We start from the raw sequence: 15,551 nt of genomic DNA, 5'->3' as shown, positions 1-15,551 counted from the left end.
TCCCCAAAGAGAGATCCAAAAATGGAGTGAGGGAACCGAACGATTGAATTTGGTTGTAGCGGACAGATAATGCTTTCCTAACAAGTTCAAACATTCAAAATTCGAACTTAATTTAGATGTTATGGACGAACTCTTTTGTGTCACGACAAAATGTGACCAATGACACTAATGCCCATTTAATTCAAAATCCGCCCTAGTTGGGACATCTAAAATGAAGAAAATATTAAATAAAATATACCGTAGGATAAAAAGGAAAAAGTGTAAAATACAGGGGTATAGTTGCAAATAGATAATAATAGAGCCCCTGTGGTGCCGGGGTCTTCTTACTATATATAGGACCGAGTTTGACGGAGAAATAGATCATTTTACCACTCAAATTACTCCTCAGGAAAAAAGTTCTTTGTTCAATTGCTCTCTGTCAATTGATCGTTCATATATGATCAAAGAAGTTTCACTTCAAAGTTTCTGATTCAGTATCATCAGGTTCGCTATCTTTTGATTCTGTGTATATTTTTAGAGTTTTAGATTGGATTTGTGGACGTTTTCAAGCGATCAACCGAATCATCAACATCGATGGATTTTCAAGAATCGGCGATGATTGGTTCGGACTTATCAGATTTCTTGTCTTGGATCGTGAGGGTTGCGAAATTAAGGGCGTCTTTGTTCAGGACTCTGTTTATTCGGATTACCTAGGTTTAACTGTTTTTTACTTGTTTTTTGTAATATTCGGCTCGAGTAAATTTCTCTGCAACGATGTCGATCTTTCTCGGGAGATTATGTTTTGTTTCAAGAAATAAGAATTTTGGAAACTACTGATCTGATAGACGTCACCACCGGATCATTCTGATGTTACTATGGAAAGTTATGGTCTGCCAGATGAAGATCGGATCATTGGACTGTGGGATTCATTATCGGCTTCTGATAGGTTACGATTTATGTGGTTCTTCCATGTCTTATGTGCACGATATTGGATGATGTTGTGTTTGGTTTTTGCTTATAGAGTGTCAGGAATTTTGTCTCCTACGGCGATGATCTTTGTTGGGAGGATTATGTTTTGGTTCAAGAAATAAGAATCTTGGAAGCAATGGTTTCTGATCGGATTGCTGGGTCCTTTTAATGTTATTATGGAAAGCTATGGTCCGGCGTGATGAAGATCAGTTCATTGAATTTCTGGATTTCATTATCTGCTTCAGATAGGTTTTGAATTGTGTGGTTTTCGCTTACAGTCCCTCAGCGAATTGTGTCAGCAGATACTGGTTGGAATTTTAGGATGAGTTTCTAGGTTGTAAACGTTTTCACTTGGCATTGTATTGAGGAAACAATTCTGGAGTCAGAGATGATATTTGGATTTAAGTGGACTTGCTGCTTTTGGTTTGCTTCAACTTTATATTGCGGAAACAGCAAGCTTTATGGTTTGAATTGCACCAAATTGGTTCAGTTTTTGATTATTGTGTTATTCGGTTTTGATTTAGAAGTATACGATGGCAGTCAAGACAGCAAATAGAGTCTCAATCTTTGATCGAGTTGGAGGACAGCCTGTGAAAATCCAAGTCTGCACCTACTGGCTTGCAGGGAGATGCAAGAGGAACCCATGTAGGTTCATGCACAGAGAATCGCCACCTCCACCATCTCATGAGACCCAGTTGGCACCACCTAAAGACATACATGGAATGCAATCTAAAAAGATGACCTGGAGAAGGCCCAACTATTACAATCCCGAGACTGCTAACGTTTCAAGTAATGAGGGAGGCATGTACAGCAGTACCTGTGGTCGGAGCAGCCGTCAGAAGGTCTTGGCAAATACTGGAAAGGAGAATGGTCATATAGATCAAGAAATGACCATTGCTTCCTCCAACATTCATAGTGATATACAGGCCCAGTCAGAGGTTTTGACTGCTGTAAGAACAGAACCTGAAAAATTTACCACTCAGAAAGCTCAGCCAAAGCAATGCAAGTACTGGGTCACTGGAAATTGTGTCCACGGAGACAAGTGCAAGCATCTGCACTCTTGGTTCTCTGGTTCTGGATTCACATTGTTGAGAAAGTTAGAAGGGCATACAAAGGTACTTTTTGACACATGAGTTTTTTATTTTTAAAATCATGGTTGATATGCTAATTTAACTTATTCTTTGGATAAATGTTCGTGCTGTTTAGCCATGCATTCTCCATAGGTTTCACTAATACCAAAGTACTTCTGTACAATTTTCCTCAGGCTATTACTGGGATTTCCCTCCCATCTGGCTCTGACAAGCTATATTCATGTAGCAAGGATAAATCTATTCGAGCTTGGGATTGCTACACTGGTCAGGTGGGAATTATTTTCTATCAATGAAACAGTCATGTTGTAAATAGGGCGTTCTGTTATTCATTTTCCTGTTCTTCTTTGGATGCAGTGTGCTGGTTGTGTAATTACAGATGGTGAAGCTGGTTGTTTAATTAGCGAAGGCCCGTGGTTGTTGGTTGGATTGCAAACTGCTTTGAAGGTATAAAATTACTTTCAGCTTTTATCATGTTTTGATGCACTAGGTCACTGTATGCAGTTTCCAGTTCATTTTTATTTTTTCCAATGTGGACTTAATTCTTGTGTTGGCAAACAGGCATGGAAGCTTCAAACTCAAGCCGAGTTTTCTTTCGGTCTACTTCCTGGATTAGTTTGTAGCATGGTTCTGGATGATGATAAGTTGTTTGCTGGAATGGAGGTATTTTCCAGGGTCTTTAGTGCATATTTATCGCCTGCTTGTTGAGGATTAGCTGCAATGCGGATTTCCAATTTTATGTATGAACGAAATTTACATGGCTGCAGGATGGTAGCCTATTGATGTGGAAATTGAATCTGGAGACCGTTACCCTGGAGGCTGCTGAAAAGCGGAAGGAGCACCATGCTGCCGTGTGTTCGCTTGTTTTAGGGTCTAACAATAGGCTCTATTCAGGTTCAAGGGATGGTACCATAAGGGTAAGTTCTCATATAATGCTCTTTCTCTCTTTTCTTCCATTTCTTTTTTTCTTCCGTTTTTCTGCTATTTTTCCCTTCATATATGTACCTAATATTATTCATTTGTTTACCATATTCCAGGTGTGGGACCGGCAAAATCTGCAGTGTTTGCATACACTATATGGGCACACAAGAGATGTAATGGCTGTCATTTGCTGGGATAACTATCTATTATCTGCTTCTCTGGACAACACACTGAAGGTTTGGCTCTTTAATTTCCTTCTACCACTGATTTTATAATTCACTTCGTTATACGATCTGCTGCAGCTTTATAAATTCCTTAACCCCTTCTTTTTCAAATAGATTTGGGCTGCAACTGAAAGTGGGAGCATTGAGGTGATTCATGAGGTCAAAGAAGATTGTGTAAGTTAAATACATTGACTTGAAAAGAATTTACTAAAAAATGCATTAATTTGTGCAGTGCCTCCATTCTCGTGTGTATTTCCTATCCTTTCTCTATCTTTACAGATGTCAAGTGCTTTTAAATCTTTTTATCATTCTTGAATATATTTTATGTTGTTTCAGGGTTTTATTGATCTCTGTGGCATACATGATGCTGAAGTCAAGCCTATTCTGCTCTGCTCATGTAAAGACAACACCGTCCGCCTCTATGACTTGCCATCGTGAGTAGCATCGACCCAATATCATTTCTGTCAATAGGTTCTTTTCCTTTTTGCCAACCATCTAATTCTGTGTCTGTTTTATGACTTAAGCTTTACCGAAAGGGGCAGAATATTTTCGAAGCGGGAAGTTGAAGTGATTGAAATTGGCAGCGACGGACTATTTTTCACCGGTGATGCAAGTGGGGAGATCTCTGTCTGGAAATTGCTTGGAGATCCGCATGAAGAAACTGCATTGTAGTAGTCTCCTGAAGAGAGAATGCTGTCGATATATATTTCAGGCAGCTCTCGAGCCAAATCTTGTAATTTAGATTGTTGATAGTAGTCTCCTGAAGAAAAAGAGCTTCCAATTGTAAAAAAACTGTAAAAGGCAACAATTTTGTATATGCACTCCCATTCCATTGTTCATATTTTCCTTATTCTGTTACTCTGACCTCCTTCCCTTTGATCGAGTTACAGTATTCTCCTTATACATTTGTGATAATCTTATGTTGTGCCATTTCGCCTGGCTGTAATATGAGCTCATGACCTTTGGTGATATTCTGGATTTGATTTCTATTGCATTTAATATATACGAAGTGTATAGGGTATATATATGATATAAGTCTCATCAGACAACTTACAAAGACATAACCAATTGGTCAAATTCAAGGGAGAACACAAATAGACTGTTTCCTCCAATTTTATGATAAATTTCCTTTTCAAATTGTTGACTTGCATATTTCCTCTGAATTGTTCTGCGTTCAACTGAAATCGTTTTTGGGCTGCCCGAATTGGGACTAACTTTTCTTTTCCTCGTCAAATATTGCCTACATCATTGACTCTTCCTTTTTCGCTGGTGTTTCTAAATGGGAAAGATCCTGACTCTTTCCTCCCTGTCTTTCATGCCTAAAAACGAAAGGTTAGAAAGAAAATTCACCAAACTCAGACCCATAAAGCCCATTTCTTTCTTTTGGCAGTTTGGTCCAAAAAGTAAGTTAAGAGTCACGTAACTCCAACGTGTGACCCCTTCAAAAACCGCCAAACCTGAACCTCTTTCAACACACATGAAAAACTACTCCACACAGCAAACACGCACGCACATATACCACCTTCCCCCTCCTCCTCCTCCTCCTCCTCATGGCTTCAACATCAACACTGTCAACAGCATGGTTCTACAGCAAACTTCTCCTGCTGGGGCTCCTCCTGGTAAGCTACTCGAGAAAGGAGGAGGAGGACGACACTGTGAGAGGAAAGCAGCTGATGAGCAGAGCCTGCGACGAAATCTACGTAGTCGGAGAAGGCGAAACTCTCCACACAATCAGTGACAAGTGCGGCGACCCTTTCATCGTGGAGCAGAACCCCCATATCCATGATCCCGACGATGTGTTTCCAGGCCTCGTCATCATGATCACACCATTTTCCAATTCCAGGAAGAACATCATGGTCTAGTTCTATACTCTGTTTCTCCAAATGCAGTATGAAAATCTTTTCTTTTTTAGCCTACAGAAAATATCGCTTTGGTCAATTTAGCTACGAGTTCTTATTTTTCCAAGAATTCCTGCTTCGATTTTGTCATCACAAATTCTACTCCACGCTAACCGAAAATCCATCCATCATCCAGCATTTCTTGTTTCACCTCAAGAAACGAAGCACATAGTTGACGCATCAAGAGTGGTATATTCTAAATTTTGATATAACCAGATTATATATATTAAATACAAAAAAAAGTTCTCCACTTTTATAGAATTAATCAACATATTTATATTTATTTTTAAATAATTTCTATCACAAGATTGGTGATGCTTCATGTACAGCTTAACGTTCACTTACTTTCTGGGTTGGTAGGAAATGAGTCAAATGAGTGTGAACTATGAGGTAATTATCTTTATCCAATAAAATAAAAATTAGAATAAATAAATGGTTTGGTAACATTAATTTTATTTATTGTTTGTTAATTACAAGAATCCGATATATGATTAATGAGTGTTAACGGTTTTTCCTTGTGGGCATCAATTTTGCTGGCACCAACCCTGCAGTTACCAAAACTCTGTCCACCACAATTCTAATTATGGCTTTCTAGAATTAATCATCTGATTTGTGTCGTTTCGTATATTTAATATTTAATAATTATAAAATAAAATGTATTTTTTTCTTATTAAATTTAATTAATGTCATAAAACAATGCTCTATCATGTGTCTAGCAATTGACTCCAAATTAAGTAGTTTTGGTCATTAATAGTATAGCTCGAGTCAATTCTTTAGGGCCTAATTTATAAGTCCAATTTCAGCCCATAGGACTTCATAGCAGATCAAGCCCTAAACTCAGATTGCCCAACTTCACTATCCACTTGAACCTGCTGAAGGTTTTTACATGCACCCAAGGAAAATTTTAGCTCACATCGGACTCGATTAAATTTAAATTAATTATATAACAAGTGCAATATATTTACATATGTAATTGATGTATAATTTAGGAAAAATGTATGATATTAACTCCCCCAACCCGACAAACTTTTTGTGAGGCCTTTCGATTGTTGTGGCGTGTAGAGTGATTCATTCACTCTTAGTTCATGAGACTCGTGAGTTTATAGACTTTGAAGTTAATTAGTCGTTTAAGCTGATTGCCTATCACAGATTAGAGACTTAAAATCGATTAATGGCCTTATTCCCACACACGGCCCCATTGTTATGAAATAACTTTATCAAAGTTTAAATAAGAGTTAGGTAAGTAATGGTAAGCATAAAACAAAAAAAATGAGATTTACTAGTCTACCATTAATATTATATATATTTGAGTAAATGGAGACACCTAAACCCACCCGTGATTGTGACCAAAAGCCAGTTAATATCTTTGTTTTGAGCCCCAAAAAGATAGATTAAGATGGGATCGATATTGTGGGGATATTCATTTGCTTTTGACCACTCATCCCCTCACACACAGATAAGAATGCAATGCTGCCACCAAATACACGACTGCGACACTTAATTTAACTTCATCACTACTATTGGTCCGACGAGAACCAAATATTTAAAATAAAAGTTGAAAAATTAATACGACTACGACGTTATCATTTTATTATTATTTATTACCCGTCCCGAAAATAGAAACAAGAAATATTGAAATGGGGACGTACGGACACAATTAAAAGATGTTGAATTTCTTACCTCTATATGCATTTGTAAAATTTAGGTACAAGTTGTTTTCATGAGGGGGGGTAGTTTTTTATGTGTCTCTTGTTTCAAGGCAATTTTGTAGTGTAATAATGACAATTTACACGCGTCAATTTGTGGTACAATAACCACTTTAAATTAATTGCTCCACACCTTATTATATATATATGGCCCTCCATCGCCAACCCCAAAAGTCCCTGCACATACACACACATGCAGAAAAGACAACAAGATTCATACAAACACACACACACTACGTCCCAACTGTGTTTTACAAGAGGGTTGAGTTTTGGAGGATTGGGACATAATCCTGGTTTTTCTCATCAGTACTGCAATAATTGTAAGTTTTCTCCTGCTTTCTTTGCATGTACTTGTTTTTTCACGTTTCATTGAGGATGGATTGTTCACAAGGACATTTCAAGAATTCCATCTATTCATTTTACAAAATAATAGGGAATTTCTTTTAACATGAAAGGAAATTGAGTCGAGTTAAGCATATTAATATTATTCAAAAATTTTGAACTTTTATCAAACTTAAAATATAATTATACTTGAACTACGTGACTCAAGTTAAAGAATTTAATTGGCTCAAGCTCGAGGCGAATTTCAATACTATATATTATTATGATAATATAAGTGAGCACCAAACAGTAGGGGAATTTCATGAAAAGAAAATAAAGATAAATATTTGAATATATATCCAATTTGGTGATGGCACGTGGAAATCATGACAAGTGAATATACAGTGGAACCCACTTAATGATATCTATGGATTATGGGTGTCTTTATCAACACCCAACTGAAATTTTTGGACAGAGAAAAAAAATAAGAGGCAAGGGTTGAGAGGTAGTTGCCCTTGTCAATTATCCTCTAAACATAGGAAATATGTGAAAATAAGAAAATATACAATATTGAGGCATATGGGTGCTGCAATTTCCAAAGTAACGTTGATATTGATGATCTACGCCATTCATATATTACCCAAGCAATAGGTGTTACGCGCCACAATCACGGCTCCCTCCTACTATTTGCATATAAATTTCAGATTCGGGAGCATTTGTAATAATTCAAATTAATTAATACATTAATATAATATATAAAGCTATGATGAGACTCGAACTTGATAGTAGATACTATAATTTTATCTATTAAATTAAAACATCATTTGAGAAAAATGGATTTGTCAACTCATGAAATATTTGTGATTAGAGTATATATCATGTTACTTAAACAGGAGCAAAATCTGGTCATAAACTACTTTATTAATTAAAAAATTCGGAAAATTTTTGTCATTTTGTATAAAGCAGATGTGAAATTCACCATCATGTCATGCTTCATTGTGCTGGCTATTTTCAAGATTTTTGGAGAATCTTGATACTGTATTCCACATATGTGCCCTCTTCACACACACACACACACACACACACAAACACTTTCTACATGCAAAGCACACTCTGTATGTAATATTGTATATCAAGATTTTTGGAGAATCTTGATACTGTATTCCACATATGTGCCCTCTTCACACACACACACACACACACACACAAACACTTTCTACATGCAAAGCACACTCTGTATGTAATATTGTATATATTTTTCTTGGGGTAGAAATGATTTTCTGGGTTCCAACTTCTGAAAGTGAAAGTTGATTCACAGGACATTTCTGGGCTCCGCCACTGTAATCAGAACTCTGAGGTAGTTCTCTGTTTCGGTTTCTATTTCATAATGAAACTCTGGAAAGTACATCTTTCGTTCTTTCTCTCTGTGTGTTTTTATTTGATGGTTGCAGATTTCGATTGTTTGCGACCAAGGCTATGTAAAAATCCACATGCATGGGTCTGATTGATTCTAACCCTTTGATAGTTGAGGATGAATTCTTGACAGACTGATCCAGACAACACCATATTGTGGTACTAAATGAGAAATTGTTCCTCAGAAATTGAAAATGTGAATCTTGGTAGTGGTTGATGAAGATTTTTTCTGTGACAGAGAGACTTAACTTGAATCTTTCTTTAGTTGCAATGGATAATCTGTACCTCAAGAAAACGTGAAGTTTGTGTAGGAGAGAGAGTTCTCTCAGTTTAGCCCATAATTTTGGCCTCAGCTGGTGAAGAACATGTTCTATTTCCTGATAGTGGATAAGTTACCAGTGGCCAATGAAACCTCAAGAATCAAGATTGCCTTTTCGGCATACCATCAGTGACCTGGAATAGTTATGTGGTGTAGATAGCTGTAAGGTCTTGTCATCCATTCATAGAACTTGTGTCGATAGGTCTCGTCTGAATTTCCTAAATGCAATTATTGGATTCATTTACACTGTTTTTCCCTTTTTCCTCAGTTGGGTTCAAAGATTGTATGTTTGTTCTTGCAGATCTCTCATCGCTCGACACAGGATGGTTGCCTTTGGGAAAAAACTGAAACAATTACAGGTTCAAGAGTGGCAAGGGTATGTTTAAGTCTTTGCCATACTATGTCATCTTTTGTTGCTACTGTACTTTGCTGTCCGAATGAGAATTTTGATTGTATTGTTTAATCAGCCATTTACTATCATAGTAGTTTTGGATATTGAGGATATAGGTTCATGAATGCCGGCCCTGTGATTCCTAGGTGGTCTTAGTACGTAACACTTTTGAGAATAGTAACTTCTGAAAATTTGTTAGTTAAACCGAACTGATGTGTTGTTTCTAGGTAAGAATTTTCTTTGTGAAACTTTCACATAGAACACCCTTTCGATTTTGTGAATTCTTAGTTGAATATCATAAACTATTAGTCTTTATAAGAGATATGATATGTGGTTTGCGTTTCTTTTTGTTATCTACATTGCTAATACGCTTGAGCTATGTTGCTTACCAGCTACTATATTAACTACAAGTTGATGAAGAAAAAAGTGAAGCAATATGTCCAGCAAATCGAGGCTTCTGCAGAAAATCGTGAGTACATCCTCAAGGATTTCTCAAGGGTTCTGGATAAGCAGGTACCAAATCACATCCTCACCTGCCGAGAGAAAACCTGGGACACCAACAACAGTTGAAAATTTTATGGAATATCCATTTAATATAAGCCTTTACCTGATTTTGAGCAGTTTGTATATATATTATTAAGTTTAGTACCTGCTTCCAAGTTATATTAGAAGGGCATTTCAATGGGCCTAGTAATATTGCATATCATTGAAGAATCAGTAAGTGCTACTCTTTTCCTCCTCCAGGTTGAAAGCATAGTAATTAAAGAAAAAAAAATTATGTGAAGAAAATAGATGCCATACTACCTTTAAATATTGTAAAAGTTTAAAATTGCTAAGGAGTGATAAGTTCATAGTTCAAATAGTGCAGGATCATTTATCAATTTATCATTGAAGCTGTTTCTGACTGCATCTTGAGGATAACATCTTCTAGCTGATAAATATACGTGAATTTTCTTAAGGATGTCTTTATGCTCATTTTGAGATTTCTATAACTAATCTAAACACTGATTCTATGGAACTTTGCTAAGTTGCAACCCTTTTTTCATTTTTCAAGATTATCTCAGGACAGATTTTTTTCTGCCATAACTGCAGATTGAGAAAACTGTCCTGTTCTTATTAGAACAAGAAGGGCAGCTGGCAAGCAGGTTATCCAGTCTTGGTGAACAGCATGATGCCCTTATTCAGCAAGCAGATACCATGAGGATACCTGAAATGCAGGAAGCCTATAGAGATGTGGGGAGGGATCTCTTAAAACTCCTGTACTTTGTGGAACTTAATGCAATTGGACTACGTAAAATATTGAAGAAGTTTGATAAGAGATTTGGTTATAAGTTCACTAACTACTACGTCAAGACTCGAGCAAATCATCCTTACTCTCAGCTAAGACAGGTGTTAAAGCATGTGGTAAGACAATAACTTTCAGTTGTTCATTGAGTCTTTTAGTAGGGTCGTTCTTTCCACCTGTGAAATTTTTTCTTTTGTATCTTTTCCTGCCACAGCTTGATCGTTTTAAGTGGTAAAGGTTACTATAATTTTAACATATCTGGGAACTTTGAAAAACCCATGCAGGGAATTTCAGCAGTTGTTGGAACTTTATCTCGGAACCTTGCAGATCTCCAGGATCATCAGGAGAGCTTTATCTCAATTTATGATCATCCAGCCCTGGCCCTCCCGGTTTTTGCTCACATCCAATACTACATCAGAACTACTGATATTATAATACTTTCCTTTTGACTTGTTCCACGTAATTCCTACTTTCTGGATTACTAAAGATATGTCAATTTAGAAATCTGCAAGACCACCGAAGATATGTTAATTTCAGATTTCTGCATGAAACTTGTTTGAAATTAAAAGCTAGAAATGACTCAAGAGCACAGAAGAACAATGAAAACTTACAAATATTAGTTCCTCAATTATATCTTTAATCTCTGGTCAAAGCATGTAAAAATCAGTAAAATTTACAAATATTAGCTCCTTAACAATATCTTTAATCTCAGATGAAAGCATGTTTAGATCAGTAAACTTATCTGAGTAAGCTCATCCAGGTTATCCTTTACAATCAGGAGTTCCTAATTATATTGTTTACATACCTCTTCCAAGTTATGAAGGGAAAATAGGTGTATTCTGCAACTTGTGTAAATTTAATATGTCTGTCCAGCTAAAAGTATTTTATGATGAACTAGTTTACCTGAAGTTTCACAAGGTCCAATCCATGCAGTTGCATTTATAACTATAGCACCATGTTATGTATTCCTGTTATTAGAAATGTTTTGGTTTCTTAATTGTTCTCCCTTGCAGGACCCTATCATTGAGTCTATCAACGCTGCAGTTGACAGACTAACAAATTCTACGGATTTCCTCCAGTATTTGGGTAAACATGCACTTATTCCGGAGGAGGAATTGCCAAGTCCATCCGACGACAATGTTGATGAGAGATATCATTTCATGTCTCTTCTTCTAAACCTCGCGAATACATTTCTATACATGGTGAATACTTATATAATAGTCCCAACAGCAGATAGCTACTCGTTGAGTCTTGGAGCTGCAGCAACTGTTTGTGGCGCTGTTATTGGATCAATGGCTGTTGCTCAGGTTTTCTCTTCAGTTTATTTTAGTGCATGGTCAAATAAATCATACATGAAACCTCTCGTATTCAGCAGCGTTGTTCTTCTGGTTGGGAACACCTTATATGCTCTTGCTTACGATCTCAACTCAATATACATACTCCTGATTGGTCGTCTATTTTGTGGGTAAGAAGTACATCTCTTCCTTTCCTTCACAGAAACGACATAGGTAACACTGCCTATTTCGCACACACCAGAAGAGCACTTTTTGAGCTGAACGAAGATCTTTTCAATTCAAAATAGCAATTTGTACTTCACAAGTGAAGTATGGAATTCCTTAAAATGTTTGAACACTGCTGTTTCAGATTGGGATCTGCGCGGGCCATTAACCGACGCTACATCACTGATTGTGTGCCTTTAAATATGCGTATGAAGGCTTCTGCTGGTTTTGTTAGTGCAAGTGCACTTGGAATGGCATGTGGTCCTGCTCTTGCCTCTTTACTTCAAACTAAGTTTAAGATCTTCAAAGTTACATTCAATGAAGATACTTTACCAGGATGGGTTATGGCTTTCGCATGGCTTGTCTATCTATTCTGGTTGTGGATGTCTTTTGAAGAGCCCTCTCAGGATGAGAAAGTGAATTCTGTGCAACAGGAGACTAACAGTGGTATGTGAATTAGGTTTATCTTATCATTTCATACTATGCTTTTGATATTACCAAAGAAGGCTAGAAACAAGAAACTAATCTCCTAAATTCGCTTGTTTAAGATCAACATTTGTAGTCCTCATGTCTGTAAGTAGGACTGCTAGGCGTTTATTTGGGGCTAAATCATCCTTCTAAAGGGCATGAAGCTGGTGGAGAGTTACAGTTGACAATTTGAGTCCTGGCTATTTACAGTTGAACTGCAGCATCTTCAACTTAGGTTGGAAGAAGAAAATTAGCTTATCCTTTCGGACTGAAAATGTTTGTTGTCCAGTCCAACACACGATTTCTCATATATCCATAAAGAAATAGACAAAATTGACTAGTACCTAGATTGAATCTAGTTATGCTCCTTTTGCAATGTAGGACTCGGAACAGGAGGTTTACAGAATGGTGTCTCCCAACCACTGCTTTCAAGCTCAGTAGAGAAGCAACAAGATGAAGATGAAGATGAAGATGAAGACATTAGTGAAGAAGCTTCAGAGGAAAGCTGCAAACCTGTCACATCAATTATGTCTGCATATAAGTTGCTTACACCATCTGTAAAGGTCTCGTCTCTAATAGCTGGCAAAGTAGTTTTATATTATGATATAGTCGTATATTCTGAAGATTGGTGGCTTTTCTTGATAAAACAGGTACAGTTATTTATATACTTTATGCTCAAGTATGCTATGGAGGTTTTGCTGGCTGAATCAAGCGTCATTACTGCATACTACTTCATATGGTCATCCAGCAATGTTGCAATTTTTCTGGCATGCCTTGGACTTACCGTCCTTCCAGTAAATGTTATCGTTGGAAGCTACCTCACCAACATGTTTGAGGAAAGGTAAATATTGGCCTTTTCTTGGTTGACATACTACACAGGGTTTCTACCTTGTAAATATTCACTTTAATAAGATATATCAGGACCTCTGCAATGAGTTTTATGCACCCAAACTCGACATACTTTCATTTGAATCTCTTCAGCTCATGTCATTTGACCCTGTTCTTTTACTTGCCAACACACATAATTGTAAAAGATGAAGGAGATCAAATGCTCATAGATTTGTGAACCTAATCAATTTACAATTTCCATCCTTAGTAAGAAAATAGTACTTAGTTTCATCCATGCAAGAGGTGATCATTTTTGCCTTTTTGTAATCTCCATGAGGCACTGCTGAATATGGCTTTTCCTGTAAACTGTGCAGGCAAGTTTTACTGGCATCAGAAGTCATGGTATTCGTGGGCATAGTTCTCAGCTTCCACCTTATAATCCCTTATTCTGTGCCTCAGTACGTCTGTTCGGCTTTACTTACATTTGTTGCTGCTGAAGTTCTAGAAGGTAAGCTCTGAATCTTCTGATTAAATCCTGTGAAAGGAGCAGGGATAAGCCCTTGTCAAGAAAATAGACATACATAACGTACAGAAAACAAGAATGAGTCTTGCTACAAAACCTTGTCTCAACTCTTACTTCCTTTCTTTAATCCAGGTGTCAACCTGTCTCTCCTGTCTCGAGTGATGTCATCACGGCTTTCAAGAGGGACATACAACGGCGGGTTGCTGTCGACAGAAGCTGGGACTTTGGCTCGAGTAGTGGCAGACGGCACGATAACGTTGGCTGGTTACTGGGGTATGAGCAAGCTCTTGAATGCGACTCTGCTGCCTTCCCTGTTGATCTGTATCTGCTCCATCATTGCCACTTGTTTCACATACAATTCTCTCTATTAATCACCCTTCACTAGTTGTGTGATGCATATGAACTCTTCACTTTCAAATGTAAACTCCTTATGTACATATCTGGAAATCATCTTTCTTCAGCAACCTGATGATCTTTTCTTCAAGCAACCTTTCATGTAATATTGCAAACGAGCAAATTATCTTTTATATAAAAAAGTAAATATTTCTTTTTTTTTTTTTCATATTGTTATTGAATTCTAGAAATAACAAGAGAATTTTACATTATATTTGACTTGGAAGTCTGAACGGGATTGCATCCAAGAAATTGAAAGCTCCTCTGTGTTAATTTAATAGGTAAAAAACTCCCTATGTTTTATAAAATACAGCGAAAAAAAAAAAAACACCTTATCCGTTAAAAACAAACATAGAGTGGCTCGCACTCACCTTTTGTGCAAGAGAGCTTCATTTTTTTGTCTTTCTGAGGATTATTTTAAGTATCTAAATGTCCATTTTGTCCATTTTTTAATATTAAATACATTTTAAATTAATTTATTTATATAACTTTTTTTAAATATTGAATTAATTTAGATTAGTTATTGAGCTCAAATATATTACAATAAATTATATTTATTATGAAACATATTAATTTAAATATAAAAACAACTAAATAGTATATAATTTTTAATTTAAAAAATACAAAACAAATTTAATATTCTAAAATTATCTTTAAATTAAGAATTTCATATGAAGTATAAATTCAAATATAAATGCACCTGAACAGTATATAAAATTTTTAAAAATTAAAATTTTAATTTAACACAATACAAATTTAATATACTAAAATTATTTTAAATTAAAAACTTATGAAATATAAAAATTACTTATAAAAATTATATATTATTAATTAAATACATTTTATATTTTAATAAAATATACTAATTAAATATCAAAATACCAACAAATTATATTAATTATTTCGAGTCATATTATTTATTGTAAATATTATTTAAAATATTTTTTTTAGAAAAAATAATTTTTTTTCTTCGTCGCCTCAAATCTAGGTGACGGTGGTCATCCAGATCCAGGGCGAGGTTGCCCTGGATTTGGCTGCCGCACCTTCCAGAAAGGGGTGGTAGAACGAGGCTTATAGGTCATTATACTGTAGATATAATCATATATATTTTAAATTTTTTAAGATTTGAACCGTTTATTGTTTAAGAATTAAGATCAATAATTGTAATAAGAAATGTATAACAGTCAATTCAATGAAAAATTAATGCCGTTGAAGTTTACCTAATTGAAGAGAAGAGTATGCAATATTTTAAAAAATATAGGAATTTTTTGTCTATTATTTTAATACAGAAAACTTTTAGCTAAATTTTAAAAATACCCAAGAAAA

The 15,551-nt window shown here is 35.9% G+C and overlaps 2 protein-coding genes across 7 annotated transcripts; both read left to right on the top strand.

The window, feature by feature from the left end:
- On the top strand, window positions 382–3,938 carry LOC105171819 (zinc finger CCCH domain-containing protein 48). The gene is made up of 9 exons (XM_011093064.2): window positions 382–2,063; window positions 2,213–2,308; window positions 2,394–2,483; window positions 2,598–2,699; window positions 2,804–2,953; window positions 3,074–3,193; window positions 3,296–3,355; window positions 3,518–3,615; window positions 3,706–3,938. Exons 1-9 carry the CDS (start codon window positions 1,482–1,484, stop codon window positions 3,851–3,853), a joined length of 1,446 nt encoding a protein of 481 aa, XP_011091366.1. The 5' UTR covers window positions 382–1,481; the 3' UTR covers window positions 3,854–3,938.
- LOC105171797 (SPX domain-containing membrane protein At4g22990-like) lies at window positions 6,952–14,316 on the top strand. Of its 6 annotated transcripts, XM_020696945.1 has the most exons (14): window positions 6,952–7,105; window positions 8,425–8,463; window positions 8,558–8,678; window positions 8,758–9,000; window positions 9,140–9,214; window positions 9,622–9,742; window positions 10,322–10,633; window positions 10,799–10,903; window positions 11,528–11,979; window positions 12,159–12,460; window positions 12,863–13,044; window positions 13,132–13,322; window positions 13,684–13,817; window positions 13,965–14,316. In XM_020696945.1, the coding sequence occupies exons 5-14, from the start codon at window positions 9,162–9,164 to the stop codon at window positions 14,201–14,203; spliced, it is 2,091 nt and encodes a 696-aa protein (XP_020552604.1). In that variant the 5' UTR covers window positions 6,952–7,105; window positions 8,425–8,463; window positions 8,558–8,678; window positions 8,758–9,000; window positions 9,140–9,161; the 3' UTR covers window positions 14,204–14,316. The 6 variants fall into 6 exon arrangements, with proteins under 6 accessions (XP_020552604.1, XP_020552598.1, XP_020552593.1 ...); XM_020696939.1 differs by lacking the exon at window positions 8,758–9,000; XM_020696934.1 differs by lacking the exons at window positions 8,558–8,678; window positions 8,758–9,000.

Source organism: Sesamum indicum, linkage group LG1 (genome assembly GCF_000512975.1).
Source record: "Sesamum indicum cultivar Zhongzhi No. 13 linkage group LG1, S_indicum_v1.0, whole genome shotgun sequence".
Taxonomy (NCBI): Eukaryota; Viridiplantae; Streptophyta; class Magnoliopsida; order Lamiales; family Pedaliaceae; genus Sesamum; species Sesamum indicum.
Note: the sequence above shows the minus strand (reverse complement) of the source record. Positions and strands in the feature narration are given on the sequence as shown.